The following is a 20,131-nucleotide window of genomic DNA, read 5'->3' as shown; positions in this document are numbered from 1 at the left end:
GGGTCATGATCCCAGGGTCCTGGGATCGAGCCCCGCATCGGGCTCTCTGCTCAATGGAGAGCCTGCTTCCCTTTCTCTCTCTGCCTGCCTCTCTGCCTACTTGTGATCTCTGTCTCTCAAATAAATAAATAAAATCTTTAAAAAAAAAAAAAAAAAAAAAGAAATTGCGCACTGGGGCACCTGGCTGGCTCAGTCAGTGTAGAGTGTACGACTCCTGAACTCAAACCCCTCGTTGAGCATTGAGATTACTTTAAAAAAAAAGAAAGAAAGAAAGTAAAGAATCTAGCACTAATGTGGGATGATCTCCTTAATCCTAAGTCTACAGCATGATACAGCAGAAGCAGTCAACTCTTCGGGTACCTATTTGAACGGAGCCTTTCCTCACAATCAAGATTTCAACTCAAGCAGCTGAGAATGAAAGAGAAAAGGAGACAGATCAGACGGGCCGCTGGAGAAGAGGGGCAAACTAGCACTGTCTCCAGAAACCAGAGCCCTGGTTCACTCTGACTACGACTAAAAGGTAACGGTAGTGTAGAGAAAGCAAGAGTTTATCATGAAGACTTCATACAAATCACAGGTTACTTTCATGGCAGTGAGTAAAATACATCTGTACCGCAGTGGCCTTGAAAAAGAACAAAATCAAAGAGGAATCAAGATGATATAAAGTCTCTTGCGGGTTAAGAATTGCTCTGATAGCACTATTTGGCTCTTTGTAGGATCCTCGACCCATTCTACTGCAAGAAATGCAGAATCCTCCTTGCTGTCCTACACTCCCAGGAGACACGAAGGAAGGATTCTGGGTGAAGGAAAACAATGTGCTCCGGCAGCGGCAGCCTGGCCTGGGCCTCAGATAAGCAAAGGACTATCAGCTCTTTCTCTGTAACAGCTGTAGTCACTCACAGGGCTCTTGCTAGAGGGACAGTAAACCCAAGTATTGGTTTATTCTAAATGCGCAGCTCAAACACGCAGCTTGGGATCTCCTAAGAATTTAGTGGTAACAGGAACAGTAAAAAACTCGGGTGAGCAAGGGGGAGAAGAAGGAAAGCTGAGTAGCAGAAGAGGGTCCTGTGACAGGCGAGGGTGTGCCAAAATGAGCATCAAGTATCTACAGAGGCAAATAAAATTTTTAAAATTTTTTCTTAAGTTTTCTAAAAAAAAAAAAAACCAACCTGCAGCTTTATGTAAGAAGAATCAGAGGGCGCAAGTGCACACCCCCTACTCTCTCCGTCCCTCTTTTAGGTCATTACCTGCAAAAGCTCCTAACTGGCAAAAATCAGACGAAATTGAGGGCCATCACACTGTTCTGAAGAGAGGAGCACTAGGGAGAACATAGGGAAGACAGACATTTAACTTGTTCATGCACTATGGCCTAACAAAACAATGCGGTCCAAGGACCCATTCTGCTTCCAGGGGAAAACCCTTGTCCCTGATACTTAGAGAGAGCAAGAGACCTAGGCTTCCTTCCCTGAAAAGGAACAATACTGGAGAAAGGGGTTCAGGTTCCTCTGCACCTTCATCTGTCCTCTCCCTGTGGGAGGAGTAACTTATCTGAATATAGAAGAAAGACTGACATTTCCTGGGGCAAATAATACAGTATATGTTAACTTAAAAAAAGAAAGAAAGGTTGGTATTTAATTGGCCTTTTCTCTTTAGGAAGAAAGTGTTAATAAGGAAGTCTTACTTTGACTGCAAGTCATATTCTGCAAGATTTCAATGATTAGCACCCTGAATCCGAATTCCACAAGCATCACCCTTCAAATATTTTAACAAATAATGAGAAGAAAGTGAGCATGGTTTTGGGACTTAACTACAAGTGACTTGGGTTCTAGTAACAGAGGCATCACTAGCTTGGACTCTCGGCTGTCGTTTAACCTTTTAGCCTCAAGTGCAAAATAAAAGGGGCTGGGTTTAAGAGTGCATTCTAGTTTTAAACTTCTAGAACTTTTAACAAAACTCCCCCTCAAGAAATCAAATAAGATGCTGAAAGCGACCTTTGTTGTACTTCTTGTAACTGGGAAAACCCTTTTCTAGGGCAGGGCTTCCCAAAGTGTGGTCTGTGGACCACTTAACCTTAGCTTCCAGAACACACGCTCAAATGGAAAGAAACCCCTTCGTGGAGGGGAAACGGTGCTACTGTTTGAATTCAGTTTTTTTTTTCTTTTTCCTTTTTTTTTTTTTTTTTGGGTTTTTCTTAACAAGCAACCCAGGTGATTTTTATGATCCATAAATTTGTTGATTCCAGTACGCTATGGTCTTCAAAATCTCGTATGCAAACCCCTGGGCATACATCGAGATTTTTTCAATGGGGAAGGCAGACAGGGATATATATATAAGAACATCAGCTTAAAGATCTTCAATTTCCATATGCATTGCCCCAAGATTTATGGGCTCATATAACGCTCCTTCAGACCTAACATTTTTAATTATTTTCATTTTCACAACTGCCATACTCTGTATTTCCAAAAGAAAGGCTGACTCACACCCACCTAGAATCTTACTACTGGGCATTGCCTCAGACTGTAAAAAACCTAGAGGCATCAAACAAAAGAACAACAATAAGAAAAAAAAAAAAGCCAGAGAATTTTTAAGGGACAATGAGGACAGAGTAAAGCAAAGAGAGCTTAGATTAAAAACTCTGTACCTCATCTATCTTAGAACTGTAATTGAGAAGGTTGTGCCAGAAATGTGTTAATGCTTTTATTTGAATTAAAGTCAAACATTTTCTGACTGAAAATGGAATCTGATTTGGCTGGTGAGTTTTAAAATGAGAGCAGGCTTTGCTACTTTATATAACAGGACTTTTCCTATAAATTCAATCAGCTAAATCTACAACTCCAAGACTTTGAGAAAAATATTTTTAAGGCACATATACAATATACTGGATAGGGTATCCTTTGTTAAGTACTTAAATTTATTTTTAAAATTTAGATGTCACATTAAACATGTGCAAAAGGAAAACTACCCTAGAATGAAAGCCATGAAATGGAGGAGAAACTGGGTGGGAAGGGTTACAAGGGACAGAAACCGTCCCCTTGGAGTAGCTTGTTTTAGGGTGGGTACTCAGGTGTCCACAACTCACCAGAAGGGAACACTCTGTTTGCTAATCATATCCTAAGGTGTAAAATGTGCAAAAGGTTACATACAGCTTTTCAAAATTCTTTCAGGGATATGTTAGCAAAAATGCTCAGTGTTCTAGGCACACATGGGATAAATCTCTTCTTTTTCAAGACTTTTCTTTGGACTTATCCAAACTGCGTGGACTGATCACAACCATAAAGCAATTTACAGCACTTCACAACTGGACTAATCAAATTACTTGTTTGGATTTTTTTTTTTTCACTGTTAGCTCTAATACTTTTCTAACAGCCACCTTGGATCTGGGTGCCTAAAACCATTCCCTAAGAGAAAAAAAAAGGCTAGGGAATAAAATTAACTGAAGGAAGAGTAAATCTTCAAGTAACTCAGTAAGTGAATGAATTAAAGTACTTTTGTTTGTACTGGCAGTTGCTTCTCCCAGATCTTCATCTTTAGAGAGAGAATGAAGTGGTTAACATATCTTTTCATGTTATTGGGAGTCCGTCCCCCAAATTGATAATCTAGTTCTAAAGAACTGTCAAATTCGCTCTACGTATAGAAGCAAAAATGTGACACAGAGATGTTTACATAAATAAATAGATATAGAGGGTTATGCTAGGTAGAGATGCTCAATACTGGCATTCTGATACACACCTGGCCCTGTTAATATTTCTCTCCAATTCACTAAGTCAGCTACGCTATGAAAACCTTAATAACCAACTGAATCTCTTTCTTGCATATAGGGCAGGAAGCCCCAGCCTTCTTTAATCTTCTGGCACAGTGAAAACAAGTGACAAGATGCCCTGTCCTCCCATGAATAATGTTCCCGTCTCGTGGTCTCTTCTCACACAGACTACATGGCTTCAAGAGATTCCGGCAATCCTCCATGTTTTCTGTATCTGTTCTCTGTTCAAAAAGGTTATCGGATTGCTCTCCCATGCTTGATATTGTTTCTTGGCTTTCAGAACTGTGGGCCAAATCCAAGAATTCCACCGAGTTGCAAGGATCAAAAAGTCTGGGTTTTTTTTCTTCCTTTGTACATACATCTTTAGGTCTCACAACCGGAGCTGATATGGTTCTCCGGCAATCGGGGACATCAATTCCTTCATTTTCCTTCTTTTCAGGTATGGCAGTGATATCAGACGTGGAGAGAGAATGGGTTAACTTAGAACAATCCGAATACCAATCCTTCCTCAACGCCCAGCAACGAAAACAGTACCTCTTGCTTGGAGAATTAAATTTCTTGCACTCAGTACACTGCCACTCATCCTACAACGGCAAGTACAGCCAATTAATACTCACGCAGTAGCGGACATGCAGTTCAGAGAAAGGGAGTGGGAGAGTGGGCCACATCTCATCATCTCACCAAGCCAGGGAGACATTCCACGTGAGCGGTCTAGCCTCACATCGGAACACATTCCACATCCACACGTAAGAAAGTCTGCAGAAGTTTTGCGATGATGGTGACGCAATTGGCATTTCAAGTCAGAATTTGATATAGCTATCTTTAAGAAAGTCAATTCATTATTTTGGCATTCTATCTAGTCTGGGTGGAGTTTACATTGCTTGGTTTTCCCTGCTGCCTTCTTTTAAGTTCATTTCTCATTGTACAACTTACTCTTTTATTGAGCAAGAGGCTAAGAATGAAGAAAAAATAACACTTGTATTCCTTCCCACCAATTAAGAAATGTTATAAAATCTGGCAAAAAGGAAGCTTAAATTAAAATGAGGTTTGAAAATTACTGTATCACTCATGCTCTCTCCCTGGTCTCAGGATTAGAGGTCGTTTACTCTATGCCTAAACCCTACCCTCTGAAAAATGAATGTTCTCATCCTTGAATGCTGGTAACTTTTTTCCTACTTCTCCATATTCAAATTAGAAGATACTAGAGTTCAGTATTTTAAATGCCTTGCTTAATGCAAAGGTAGCTACCTGGAACAAGTCAAGAGTATTTAATGTGGGTAATTGCCTGGCTTTGACAGGATCAATGATTTGACACAGGCAATCTTGATTACTTTCAGAATGAAGGCTGCACGCTTCACTTTTAGAAGGCATAATTCAACTGCCTAAGCCAAGAGGCAGGGACATGACCATTTGTTAAACTGGGTGGTCTTCAGAGAGCGTCAAAACATTCTTGCCAGTTTAAGATCCTCAGATCTCATCTAAAATGCTATACAGAATCTCAGAGGGACTTCACAGACACTTAGAATTCATAACTGATGGTGCGTCATAATCTAATTGGTATCACTCTTTCTTTAGTAGTACATAAAATAATAGGGCTTATTAAATTAAATGGCATCTTTGATTTGATGAAATACAGTCTATTTGCTTAATAGGTTTTCTGGGCCCAAGCAGCCACAGAAGTCTGATTAAGATGGAACATTTATCTCTGCTATTTGTATTATGGTCAAGAACACTTAATGGACCAATATATTCCACTTTATTACTCAGCTACGCACAGACAGATAATTTGCAATGCATTATCATAATGGTCAACAGTGGCAGGCTGGGAGGTGCAGGAACCTCAAGACCAGAGACAACCTCCAACTATTCTATCCCCAAGCAGCAAACTATGAAATCCCCTCCCCTCTCCTTCCCCCATCACCCTTCTTCCAAGCAGGTGAGCTGAGTGTAGCACTGGAAGAAAAATGGGGATCTAGCATGAAAAGAGAAAAGCAAAACTATGTCTGAGTCTACACCTCGGCTGTCACATTTGGTGACAAATCCACACCTAATACCTAACAGCTTAATACTCTTATCTGCATTTACTAGCCCTTGTTAATGTAAACCTAGGTGGAAACTGGGTCATTTCCCACTGGTTTGTTTTTAAGAAAGCAGTGAAAATGCGATCTTTATTCTTGACAAGGAATTTGAGATAGCTTACAGGTCTAGCTTTAGGATTATGGAGGGCTGTTTAATGGGTAAAGTAGTGTAGGAGTATTTTAAATAACTCCTGTGTATCCATTGCATCGTATCCAAAGAATTTTATTAGCAGGAAGAAAGGCACACAGACGGGCATTTAAATCACCCCTTTCAAGTTGGGGAGAGGATTAGGTCAACTCATCCTCCTCTTCTCCAAATTGCAATAAAAACCTCTAACAAGATATAAAGAAGCCAACATGTCTTAACACCAAGGAAGGCAAGACAGAAATGGGGGAAATGGCCTTCTTCAACACAAGGGCACTGCTGAACGTTCATACTGGAAGCCACAGGTGCTGGGAAACAGCTTTTTTACTAGCTTACTCATACCTCAGAGGTAACTTCTACATCAGTATCATCACTTAGGGACTTAGAGTCCTCAAGGTCATCATTTTTTCCTGCTTCAATCACCTGCGAGAGCAAAGACATCTCATTAGTAAGGTTTACCTAGTTTAGATGAGGTTATAATCTAAAAACAAGAGAGACAGAAGAGCTTTGATTTAAAGCTCACATTCTGCCTCCATCACTACCACTTGAAAAGAAAACGGCTTACTACGACTCTGTGCATGCCCAGCAGGCAGCTCAGTAGAAGAAATTACTGGAAAGTGCCCAGAAGGGCCACCAAATACAAGAGGGCACCCAAATGTATGACCTTAATGAAAATAAATAGGATCAGAGCAGAAAAGCTACAAATCATTAAACATGAAAATTTTTAAGCTTGGAAATTTAGGCAGAGAAAATGAAGTGAAAAGCACTACATAAAATAAGGAACTGAGATGTGAAGAATGAAAAAGTAGCTTATGAAAAGTAAATTTCGTATTCAAAAGTATAACTAGTTATGTGCACTCTGATTGTCCTATAAAAACATGCCCATTGGGGCAGCTGCATGGCTCAGTCAGTTAAACGTCTGCCTTTGGCTCAGGTCATGATCCCAGAGTCCTGGGATCGAGCTCTGCATCGGGCTCCCTGCTCCGTGGGGAGCCTGCTTCTCCCTCTGCCCCTCACCCTGCTGTGCTCTCTCTTGCTCTAATTAATAAAAAATCTTAAAAAAAAAAAAAAATGCCCATGGACCAGGAAAAAGAAAGTCAAGAAATGTGGGAAGTGTCCTCTAAATTTTCAAATTCAGAACTGAAAATTCTAAAAATTGGGGCACCTGGGTGGCTCAGTCATTAAGTGTCTGCCTTCAGCTCAGGTCATGATCCCAGAGTCCTGGGTTTGAGCTTCACATCGGGCTCCTTGCTCAACAGGAAGCCTGCTTCTCCCTCTCCCACTCCCCCTGCTTGTGTTCCCCTCTCTTGTTGTCTCTCTGTCAAATAAATAAAATCTTTTAAAAAATAAAATAAAATTTTAAAAATTAAAACCCTATTTTATGATCTAGTAAATGGAATAAAATCAATTATGATATAATTAGGAACCTCCTTATGGCAACTTTCTCACACAAGTTCAAGTATTTTAAGTTCTGTGTCTCTCAATGGAAGTTTCCAAATGTCACCTTTGTCTTCATTCCAGCCACTTACAGTCCCTTCTGATGCTACGCATACAACTAGTCTAGCAGGACCCAAGCATCGATCTGCCTATAACATACCAGGATATCCTTCAGGAATCCAAATTATTATGAAAGTCCCTCAAATTAAAAAGATGACTCTGTTTAGATCTGTGTTTTGTTATATTTACTCAATAGATGTTTACTGAGAATTTTGTCAGGGTCAGGCATTGGATCTGCAGTCCAATCTCCTTTGAGACTCGAACACATGCTTTTATGACTCTTGGGGTGCTCACACTGTGTGTATTCAGAGTTCTAACTCTCTCTCTTCCCTCTTATTTAAACTCCAACTATGTAAGAAGAGCCCACCTACCTACTTCATTTAGATATGAATGACTGTGGAAGACACTGAGACATCCAAAAAGTAAGAATTTTTTCCCTGCAGGCTTCCATGGCCACTTAGAACTTTGCCTTGTTAGCAAAGCAAGGTCTCCAAAAGCAAAAAATCCACAGTGAGAGATTAGACAAGGAGAAAAGGGCAGCTTCTTGCTTCTAAGGAAGGAGTTTTACCCATGCAGTCCTATCCTATTTTTAAGAGAGTGTTGGTTAATGTAATATGAACCTGAAAACCGAATAGAGGAAAACATTAGAAAATAAAAAGGGGGGATTATGGGACTCATCTGTGGTACCAAGGGACAGGACACCAGATCTGAACAGATTATACTATGTGCACATAAATACAACCAACGTGAAATTTTCCAAACATACCCTTTTGTCTCTCACTTTCCCTACTTCTTCACTTGTTTCTTCAGTGTCTGCAGCTTCAACTTTTATTCCCACACCAAACTGCTCTGATACAGACTCATTCAAAAACCACAAGTCATCTGTGGTGTCTGAAACAATGGCAGTACCTATATCCTAGTAGAAAAAAACAAAATGTGAGTTTTTGTAGTCGGAGGCTTATCGGTGACATTGAACCAACAGAAATGAACCCAAAACTCTATCTTCACACACCTCCAAAGAACAGCTAGCCTTTCTTCGGTGGATACCTATTCATTCAACAGATGTCTACTTGGCACCTACTACATATGAACTAATGAGTGGATATAGGGAGCCTGGCAAGAAATTTTCTATTTTAACAGTAAATCGGGTAGAACACCTAAGAAACAGTACCGAAAGTTTAAAAGCTAAAGACTCATAGTTGCTTAACTAAACAGAATCCATTCCCTAAAATTTCCTTTCCAAAGGTGGCACTCTGAGAACCTAGAAAACAATTCTATTAACTATAATATATTACTTCCTTTATGGTCAAATAACGTTTACTGAGGGATGCCTGGGTGGCTCAGTCAGTTAAGCATCCAACTCTGGATTTTGGCTCAGCACATGATCTCAAGATCATGAGACTGAGCCCCACGTCTGGTTCTGCACTCAGCACAGAGTCTGCTTGAGACTGCTCTCTCCCTCTCCCTCCGCTCATTTGCTCTCTCGAAATAAATAAAATCTTTAAAAATAATAATGTTTATTGAAATATAAGAAATACTGATGGTAACTAAAATCTCCTGTCCTGACTCTTTCTGAATTCTTAAATGACTTTAAATATGACTTTCTTTCGAATTCGTCTATGGATATTTTACGACCTGCTTTTCTGCACTATTCCTAAGAGAAAACTTACTGTTTTGCCACTATTTTATATCCATTCATTTACTGAGTAAAATACTCCCTGAACTCCTATTACGTGTCAGATACTGTTCTAGGTACTAGGTAATAGAGTGATGAATAATGAGAAAGCCCCGGATTTACATTTCAGTAGGGGTAAAAAGGCAAGAGACACATAAACAAAATAGAATAACAGGTTTTCGAAGTGAGAAGTGAAAAAGAGACGGTAAGTAAGACAAAGGAACAGAACACTTATGGTTTGAATTAGGGTACCACACTATAAGTAATAAAAGTCGTTAAGAGTCTGGATATGTTTTGGATAAAGAGCTGAAAACCCGAATGTGGCATATGACAGAGAAAGAAATTGATACCATCCCTTTGGATTTGGCTGGAAGGACTGGATAGAAGGGAGATTCATGGAAAAGGAAAGGCTGTACAGGAATGTTTAGAAAAAATGAAAAATAAAACCCAGAGCTCTGGTTTGAACACATTCAATGTCTGATCATCTAAGCGGAGGTGGTGAGTAGGCAGCTGAGCACAGAAGCTGGGCATTTAGGGAAGAGGTCAGGGCTGTGGATACAGATTTGAGCAGCGGATGCACACAGATGGCACTGAATGAGAATTCTTATAGAATGCAATGTGTGGTGAAGAGTAACCAAGAATGTTACTCTTTCAAAAACAAAACGGGGGCGCCTGGGTGACTCAGTCATTGGGCGTCTGCCTTCAGCTCGGGTCATGATCCCAGGGTCGTGGGATGGGAGTTCCACATCGGGCTCCCTGCTCAGCAAGAAGTTTCCTCCTCCCTCTCCCACTCCCCCTAGTTGTGTTCCCTCTCTCTCTGTCTCTCTGTCAAATAAATAAATAAATAAAATCTTTAAAAAAAAAAAACAAAAAAAAACAGAAAGTTACTCTTCCGATGTGACATTTACCTGATTTGTCTGTAAATCAGTCGAGCCATTACTTCTAGGTGTATAGTTGCTCCTCAGGTTTCCTAAAAACCACCAAGGCAGCCCAGCTACATCCCACTCCTCAAACCCAAGGTCCAGCTTAGATGTCTCATCTTGGGTTAAGTTTTTTATGAAGTCTTCATCTACAGCGGTCAAACGGAAAGGAGAGTAACTACGTACACAACACTAAGAATCAAAACTCGCTTTGTAACACTTATAATCTCTTTACAAGACAGGTCAAAAGAAATTTCTACAGCCAATATATTGAAAGAAACAGAAATCAAATATTGCAGTCACAGAGCCCGGACCTTCTCTCAAATTCGGGTGTCGTTCAATAACAAGTAATGACACTGGAAGCAGATGATCATTTATCAAGAAATCTAAACTCTGGGGCGCCTGGGTGGCTCAGTGGGTTAAGCCTCTGCCTTCGGCTCAGGTCATGATCTCAGGGTCCTGGAATTGAGTCCCGCATCGGGCTCTCTGCTTGACAGGGAGCCTGCTTCCTCCTCTCTCTCTCTGCCTCCCTCTCTGCCTACTTGTGATTTCTCTCTGTCAAATAAATAAATAAAATCTTAAAAAAAAAAAAAAAGAAAGAAATCTTAACTCCGAAAACACCCAAACAATGACACTGTTCTAGGAGGATTTCAAAATGGTTATTTAGCGCCATGTTAAACATTCAGAGCACGGCAATGACCAAAGAGAGATGTGCTCTAGTACATGATGCCTGATGGTGGCTTGATCCATGGACTGCAACAGTGGTAGCAGAGCGGCCGAACCTAAAGACAGAAGCCAGGCAGTCCAGACCAAATGGGCACTCACAAGGTTGTCAAGGCCGTCTCACTGCTACATATTTAGGGATGTTTCTCACGAGTTCATGTTCGGATGGCTAAAAACCATTATAAAACACTAATGTCCTTTCTGGATCAATGGGCTCTTTTGGGGTTATCTAAGATCTAGAAATATCGCAAACCCCAAACTTAAGAAGGGGCCACATATTCCAAGTAAAAGATCTCGTGTTGTACATCCCAGTGACATTCGAGGTGGTTACTAACATAAATTTGTTGCTACCACAACATCCCATCATCCAATCTTTATTTGTTGTGCTCTCCTCTGTTCCTACTTTCTCACTCTCCTCTACCTCTTCCCAGTGCACCAGCCATTTCCATAGCAACCATGGGTGTTAAAATGTGTTGAGGTGCCCGTGCTTGAAAACTTGTAATAAATTGGTCCCTGTCAGAACAAAGGATTACCTTATCTACTTACAAATTATGTTGAACCCTGCCCATTAACTTCAGGGAGAAACTTAGCTTTTTACTTACTCATTACTAGATAATCAAAACCCAAATTCCTGAGATGATGCCATATTAAATTTATCCTCGTCTCTTCAAGCTCTCAAACATCCCATAAGGGCAAGAGAAATATCCTTTCCATATACACAAAGTCTGACCTTTCTACCTACAGACTTTTCTGAAAATATTAAGCTCATTATTCTCAAAATTTACAGCACAAACTACAAACAGTCTCTTAAATCGGCTATTCTTACATTTCAAATAGCCTTTTGAGTAGCAAGTAACCAAAGACCTACATTTAAAGAAAAAATTACACACTTAAAACCATACAGACAGGAATAAGCTCCCAGGTGACTAGGTAGCTCAAAATTCGGTTGTATGATAAATGGATTCAATTTTTAACATTTTAAACAATTAGAGCAGCATCACGTTCTGGGATGTTGCTAGAGGTCTAACCTGCCATTGCTCCAAGTATGAGCCAGTACCTAAACTAGAAACTATCATGTCATAAAAGGCTTGAATAATTTATGATTTTATACACCTGTATAGAAAAAATTTTAGGGGATACTTTATTAAGCAGAGCTTGAGGAAAACTTTCAAAATATCAATTAACTCATTTAGCCTGACCATAGCATATCCAGTACAGATGGCAAAGATCTGAGGACTATCATCCAAGGGCAAACGAAGGACCTACTAGGTTCCTGAGGGCTCATTCTTGGCTCTGACAGACTACGTATACATCATCTTTGCAAACTTCAAAACTCTACAAAAATTAGCCTTCACCTGAAGCAGATAAATCAAAATAAGAAGCCTAACTGGACTGAATATATACAAGTATGTCAAGATTTAAAAGGCCAAGGCAGCTGACTAGGTGGCAAATTGATTTATCTGTAGTGATCTTCTATTAGTATGCAGCCAAAGGACAGGACTCACCCCACCAGTCCACCCCAGTAAACACAGGTTGCTAAAAGAGCACTACCATCTTCAAAGTTAACAACGGTCACTAGGGTAAAGAAAAAGTTTTTGGAAAAGAATGAGAAGTAAGGATGACATATGCCCCTCCTACTTCATATACAAAGGAAGTGCATTATTATTTTTTGAGTTGTCTATAGAATGGTCTCAATTACAACCAGTGCTAAATGTTGAATAAATCCCATTTCTAGAAGTCATCAACAAAAGGAAAAAAAAAAAAAAGAAAAAGTAAAAACTGTATAGCCTTAACCCAAAACTTACCTTCTCTAGAACTTCTGCATTTATGATGTGAGGTAGGCAGTGCAGGAATATTGCCTTCTTCCATTCTCTTCCTGGAACTGGAACTTTCTTCTGCACTTTGCTGGAAAAAAAAAAAAGGGAAAGATGTCTGTCAGTGCCGTAAAAATGACTGAGACCCGGGGATGTAGCAGTTCCATCCTGGCTCACCAGTCAGCGTGCGGCACAATGGGTTACGCACAAGAAAGAGATCTCTGGAGTTCACAATAGTCATCAAATAAAGGCAACACCTCTCCTTAACTCACTGTGAGCAGCGCTAAGAGAATCCCAAACCTAGGGGGATAAAAAATCTCTGCACAAAAGGCCAAAATCTACTGTTAAAAACAGGCTATCGATGAAAAGCCTCTAGACTACAAAATTAGGCATAATTCAGAAAACATGAGGAAACCCTCAGCATATACCAAGATCATAAAGTTTTCCCAGGTCTGAAGAAGCTTTAAGAATGGCCTGACATGAACTTAACTGCAAAGAGCCTGCTAAAATCTAATAAAGCAGTTTTCTCAAACACCTATATATGGACACCATCACACACACAGGCATACACAAACCCCAAAGAAAATGCAACTGGAGGAACTGAAGATCAGAAGTGCTACATCCCAAAGAAAAATTCAGAGACTGGAACTCTGTTATGGGCAGAACAGAGAAGTTTCACTCTGTCCCTGGTCTGTGAACTCCCAAGAACCTTTCTTATTAAATTCTTACCACATTTAGAGAAAGGTCTTGGGAGTCCAAGATCCATAGGTACAGAGAAGGGGCCACTCTGTACAACAAAAGAAGTCACCGTGTGGTGATTTTACCTTCAGTTGGTCTTGACTTGGAATATCCATACTGTGATCCTGTGCGAGAGCGAGAGTCTGAGCAGCATCTGGATAGCAAGTAAAACAAAAGGAAAACCTTCCCTGGTAATAACCATTCTTTCCACATAAAAAGGACCTCAGCAAACAACCCTGGAGCCAGGTTTGCTCCCTAAAGATGTACTTCTCCATGTTGGCTGGGCAAAGCTCTCATCCAAAAGGGAAAAATCAAAACTGATAAAAACGGCAAAGACCAAGCCAGGCTTTGTTCAAAATGTATTACCAAAATGTAATCTGGGAGAAAATGAAAAATAACTAAAAAATGTTCATGGCAAACTTCCACATTTTTCTATGAAAGTGATTCCAACCAAGAAATAATGGAGAGTATTTTTTATTATCTCTTCCCACATCTGCCTAACTTATAAACAACAGCAAAAAAGTTCGGTCTTTAATTTTTACTTTCAACTGTTAAAAGTTATACAGGGTTATGAAATCTGAAAATCTGGAATTTTCCTCACTTGCTTCATAACACAACAGCACCCCGTGCAAACTTACATTCTAAAGCATCAGTGATGATTTCCTGTTTTAAATTCCCAATACATGAATATGCAGTAGTTTTTTTAATTAACATGTTTTACTTAAAAAAAAAAAAGTTTTATTTTTCCCAGTTACTATAAACATTTCCTAAGAAAGAAGGGAGAGCAGATAAAGTTTTTCTCAAAGCCAGTGAAAAGCAAAGAAAACAATAACCTGAGAGAAATTCTCAGATAGTCTGAGAGAAATGTATTTTGAGGACTTGGAAATTTTTCAAGCAGAACAGAAGATGAAAACTCAGCTACAGGAAAACGACAAACTGCAGAGAATTTAGTAACCTAGACCGCTCATTATATGAGGTTATATGTAACTGGAATGTTCCCAAATAAGTCTACCAAGGGTTGGGTTCATTAGCTACTATCAGATCCAGAGATAAGACATTTATGGAGAACTTCATCCGCAGGTCACAAAGGCCACCAGGGAAAGAATACGGATGCTCCAAGTGGTCTGATAATTCAGTTAGTTTGCACAAAGCAAATAATTTCAGAACTGTAATCCTAAAGAGCGTGATTTCTACAAGCATTTTTACAGGTCAACGGAGAATACTGAGAAGTTCAAGAGACAGCATTTTCTGACCCCAGTGGTCTTCAAAGATCAAATCATGAGACAATGCAGATAAAGCATTTCTTTACTAAAGCAACTTGATATTGTCATTTATAGTTCTAACGCCTTCCTGTATCTTCCTCAGGTTAAAACATTTAGAAGCAGGGCGCCTGCGTGGCTCAGTCCGTTGGGCATCTGCCTTCGACTAAGGTCATGATGACAAGGTCCTGGGACTGAGCCCTAAGTCAGGCTCCCTGCTCAGTGGAGAATCTGCTTCTCCCTCTTCTCCTGCCCCTCCCCCCAACTAGTGAGTGAGCTCTCGCTCTCTCTCAAAAGCCCTCTTTCAAGTAAGTAAGATCTTTTAAAAAAAAAATGAAAATTTATAAGCAAAAAGAAATTATCTGGGAAAACTACAACATACAAAGGAATTTTAAAATAAATAAAGTCTGTCATTTATTTATCATTTTGTTGGTATACATGTGGAGATTTGGACAAATGCCTCATAAAAGAACCACCTTTACTTTAAACAATGACATTTTCTCAACCATCAAAATAAAAGGTTTAACCCACTTGCAAAGGTGTACAACAGGTGATATAAAAAACATTTTTCTCATTTGTCCTTTTAAATAAAACACAAGCAACCCAATTCATTCAGATCAACAGCGATAACCAACCACAAGCACCAAAGCAAGGGCAAGTCAAGAGCAGACAATCAAAAGTATTTTGGGGCAATATTCTGGTTTTGAACATTGTACTATGGTTATACAAGATGTTAGTTATCATTTGGGGAATCTGGGTAAAGAATATTTGGAACCCTTTATTATACTTTTATTACTTTTTTCTAACTAAAATCATTTCAAAGTGACAAGCACAAACAAAATCTTTTAAACATTTCATGTTCAGAGAGAAATGTGTTAAGAAAAATTAATTGGGGCAAACTCTGTTATGACATCAATGTGTGGCACAATGAAAAGCCCAAGAACCAGTCAGTCAGAAATATCCGTTCTACCAATTATCAGTGGCACCTAATCTTGGACAAATCATTTATTCTATTAAGAGCAAAAATCAAAGGGGCGCCTGGGTGGCTCAATCGTTAAGCGTCTGCCTTCAGCTCAGGTCATAATTCCAAGGTCCTGGAATCAAGCCTTGCATAGGGCTCCCTGCTCGGTGAGAAGCCTGCTCCTCCCTCTCCCACTTCCCCTGCCTATGTTATCCTCTCTTGCTGTGTCTCTCTCTGTCAAATAAATAAATAAAATCGGGACGCCTGGAAGGCTCAGTTGTTAAGCATCTGCCTTCGGCTCAGTTCATGATCCCAGGGTCCTGGGATTGAGTCCCACATCGGGCTCCTCGCTCAGCGGGAAGCCTGCTTTTCCTTCTCCCACTCCCCCTGCTTGTGTTCTCTCTCTCGCTGTGTCTCCTCTTTCCGGCAAATAAATAAATAAAATCTTTTTTTAAAAAAAAGCAAAAATCAAAAACACAAACAAACAAAATAAAAAACCCTTCCGTTTCATCATCTCCAGACCTTCCTCACAGGGTTGTTGTTAGGATCAACTGAAATATTATTGAAATGTTCATTTTAATAGATGGCATGTTAAATGCTGCAAGTGCAAGAGAAAGAGAGAGGAAAAGTGAGAATTAGACTCACTTGAGTTATCCAGAAAACAATCAGAAAACAAATTCTACTGAAAGGGTAGATCAGCAAATATAAAATCCTCCGTGCAGTTCAAGCCTGCAGTGAACATCCCAGGAAAGCCCTACTATTTCACAAGTGACTGAATTTCAATAAAGCGCTATATTATTTGCAAGGCCTTCCCTCTCAACAGAAATTTACAGCTGGGTGAAGTGGGCAAATGGCTCAATGAAGACAAGAGGCTCCAAAACTCAATATAAGTTCAAAGACACATTTCACTACGAAAGCAGTCTCTCTGCTCTCACGTTAAATCATAAATCTTTATTAGGAATGGATTCTTTTCAATTATTTGTTTCACTAAACTACTGTAAGATAACTTATCTAAAAGAATCACAAACTTGGCTTTCTTTAAAGGATAAGGTTACCTAAAATCTAATTTGAAACTCACAAAAGGGCTTCACAGAGAAATGGGGGGGGGGTGTTCATTATTTGGAAAGGAGTAACAGATAGGGTTACATTTCAGTTATATCCAGTCTTCACTGATCTCTAACACACTACACTTCAGACCCCAGAGCAGTCTGCTTCCTGCACATACAGAATAAATTAAACCCAGAGGACAGTATTTAAAAGATACTGAGGGGCACCTGGGTGGCTCAGTGGGTTAGGGCCTCTGCCTTCAGCTCAGGTCATGATCCCAGGGTCCTGGATCGAGCCCCATATCAGGCTCTCTGCTAGGCAGGGAGCCTGCTTCCCTTCCTCTCTCTCTGCCTGTCTCTTTGCCTACTTGTGATCTCTCTGTCAAATAAATAAATAAAATCTTTAAAAGATATGGAATCAAGCAAAGGGTGTCAGACAAACTGGCATTCATATAACAGAAAGCTAAAACCATCAGGTGAAAGGTTCCCGGGGGACCCTGATTAACAGATGGGTCGGTCAGAGGAACAGCACATGTGCCCACAGAATCAACATCACTGAAAGAGGGACAAGTCGAACTTTACATGGCTCAGGAGTGATGCAAAAGATGTACAAAGCACCACCTATGAATTCTCAGCAAAAAATTTAAACTTGAAACTATTCAAGCCTTACTAGTTTAAGGGAAATAAAAGAAACAGACAAACATGCTAAACAACATCACAAGGATACAATCTCGCAACCTCTAGAATGTGGGAAATTCTATAGGACAAATGATCCATTTCTTCAACAAATAAATGACATAAAAATAAAAGGAGGATTGTTTTATAAAGATACTTACAGGCATATTAACTAAACGCAATGTGTGGACTTGGTCTGGATCTTGATTTCAACAAGCCAAATGTAAAAGGCCTTTCTGGGATAACTGGGGGTAAACTATACACATACTGGCTATTGGATAATATTATGGAGTTATTATTTATATTATTAATAATTTTCTCGGGTGTAAGAACGACACTGCAGTTCTGTTTAAAGGAAAATGGTCCTTATCTGTTCGAGATTTTAAAAGTATATCCAGATGGAAAAAATAAATGAAATTAAGAAAAAAAAGTACATATGAAGCAAACGTGGCAAAATGTTAACAATTACCAAGTCTAAGAAATGGGCATTACACTAATCTATTTAGTATATTTGAAATTTTCCACAATGAAGTTAACATCCTAATAACATTCTGTATGACAGGTGTCCCTCCCAATCATGCCAACACAGCATTTCATTTCCATCTTAATCCTCCTTGTTTTCCCATCATTTGCCCCCTTGAGCTCAAAGCTGTGACACAGGTTGAAGAAAGAGGATGTGACGTACCTGTAGTAGCAGAGGCTAAAGTGATAAGATTCTTTCTTAGCATATCATAGAGAGGGCTGTCAGAGACAAAAAAAAAAACAAAACAAAACAAAACACACAAAAACAAAAACTTAATAACCTCATGGTTTTCCATTAAAATGTTACATTTCTATTTGGTACATGATCTTTCAACTTTCTCTGTAACACATGGAGAAGCAGAATGTTTTCCCCAGAATAGATTTGTTTGTAATTATTTAAATGTCAAGATACTCATGTCCAAGTGCTTGTGCTACTTCGCCCCCATTAAGACACTAATTAATTTACATTTTATTTAATTAGCTAACAGTAACACAAGATTTCCTTTAGAGACCATTCCTTCCCACGAGGAATTAATTTTTACAATTTTAATTGGGGAAGGGTTGGAAGGGAGTCTAACCACAGTAAGACAAAATGAGCGCAGAAGAAACAGTCATCACAAAGCTATAGAAAGAAAACAATGGCTTCTTAATTACTAATCAGCTTTTCACTCTGTAACAACCATATACACCCCCATGTGGCTGGAGAAAGTTGCACAACAGGTCAAAGAAGTTCTACTGTGATTCTTATGAAGCCCATCTTCGACCTCAAACCGGCCAGCGATGCTACATTTCGCTCATCAGCTCAGTCTTCCTCTCTGTAACAGCTGCTTCACAAAATTCTAACCTAGCCACACCAAGCTCCTCCTACCCAGGCCTTTGCACATAATGCTCAATCTGCCAGTTCTCCAACCCTCTCCCAGAGCACTCCCACTTCTCACTCATCCTGCGGCTCTTTGCTCAAACAGCACTTCCTCAAGGAACCATACGTACCCCAACCAATAAGACCCTAAATCCCACCCCAACGCAGCTTCATGTACCTCTTGTCTCTAACACTCACAGTGTAATTTACTACGTGCAGTGTGATAACCTGATAGAAGATGGGGAAGAGCATCGACTGTCTCACCGCTCCTTAAACTCCATAGAATCTGAGATCGCTGTTCACAAACACGTTCTCAGGGCCTCACAGGAGACCCTTAAATATTGATTGACTAAAGGAATAAATAACCACTAATATTCTATGGAGACTGAGTTGTTAGAAGCACCCAAAAAGACAAACAAATCTTCAATCTTCTTACCTTGGATCTTTCACGGAGAAGCTCTGACGTCCTAGCAGTTCTCCTAAAAGATCTCCGCCACAATACACCATATGCTGCTCCCGCTGATCATAAAGCTTCTTCACCATTATGTACTGGCCGAGATAATGCATGACCTGCAGGGCAAGAAAACCGCAGGAAGAGGTCTGTCCAGCTGCTCCAAACACAAGTTAATTATGAGAAGGGAAGGTACGTTAGTTTGTTAGAAAAAGAGAAACTATGTATGAGCATGACTGTTGGTGCTTGTGTAAGGAGTCCTATGACAAGACGGTTGTCCCCAACTACTAGGTTCAGCCACTTATTATCATGCTGGATATCAAGAGACTTATTTTTTAAAATAGAAACGCAGCAGTCTGACAGTGAGAAAGAGTGTTGAATTTACCTAGTATCCCCGTAAAAATTTTCCCACAAGTCCAAATAAAGAGGCCTATTCTATGACTAGAATAAACTTTGTATGTGCCTGGGCCATAAAAATATATTCCAAGTCCAGGGACACATAACTATAAGACGCTTTTGATGCATATTCATTTAATTCTTTTTTGGCAAATGAAGTACAATGGTTAACAAGCCATCAGCCCCATAAGTGCATAAAACACAGAATCTAGTGTCTATCAAATAAAAATTTAGTCTATCTGGCTTTTTTCACAGAGTTCACAAAAATGGAAGGAACTCAGACAAGATCATGATTCAAAAGTTTTAAGTGATCTATTTTTTCCTAATGTTTTCTCCATGCAGATTTTTTTAAACTACTTAATAATTAAGTTCAGTTAATGACAGTAAGAACTTTGCTGTCAGAGACCACATGCAAACCAAAGCGGCTATCTGTATCTTTAGGCCCCAACTTCTCAGGAATTATTAGATACCTGCACAGAAGATGTTTCCAACACTGTCCCCATTATACTGGTACAATAATGCTCCTAAGCTCCCTTCTATACCAAGCAACATTTCGCCCCAGATAATCAAATACCTAGGAGGAAGTAAGATGGGGAAGAACCACCACTGAAA

General features: G+C 39.7%; 1 protein-coding gene across 1 annotated transcript in view; it reads right to left on the bottom strand.

Moving 5' to 3' along the window:
* Nucleotides 1-2,165: 2,165 nt before the first annotated feature.
* Nucleotides 2,166-20,131, bottom strand: part of LOC111150994 (MDM4, p53 regulator) — a 41,244-nt gene continuing 23,278 nt past the window's right edge. The window contains exons 4-11 of the mRNA XM_022508676.1: nt 19,109-19,242; nt 17,977-18,032; nt 13,437-13,504; nt 12,604-12,703; nt 10,064-10,224; nt 8,247-8,396; nt 6,326-6,406; nt 2,166-4,344 (exon numbers count right to left, since the gene is read on the bottom strand). Of these exons, the coding sequence (XP_022364384.1) occupies nt 3,769-4,344; nt 6,326-6,406; nt 8,247-8,396; nt 10,064-10,224; nt 12,604-12,703; nt 13,437-13,504; nt 17,977-18,032; nt 19,109-19,242 (1,326 nt within the window). The 3' untranslated portion in view covers nt 2,166-3,768. The remainder of the gene's footprint in view (nt 4,345-6,325; nt 6,407-8,246; nt 8,397-10,063; nt 10,225-12,603; nt 12,704-13,436; nt 13,505-17,976; nt 18,033-19,108; nt 19,243-20,131) is intronic.

The sequence above is a fragment of the Enhydra lutris genome, unplaced genomic scaffold (assembly GCF_002288905.1).
Source record: "Enhydra lutris kenyoni isolate GAN:26980312 unplaced genomic scaffold, ASM228890v2 scaffoldscaffold25, whole genome shotgun sequence".
NCBI classification, from domain to species: Eukaryota; Metazoa; Chordata; class Mammalia; order Carnivora; family Mustelidae; genus Enhydra; species Enhydra lutris.
This window is presented reverse-complemented; position numbering and strand designations above follow the sequence as displayed.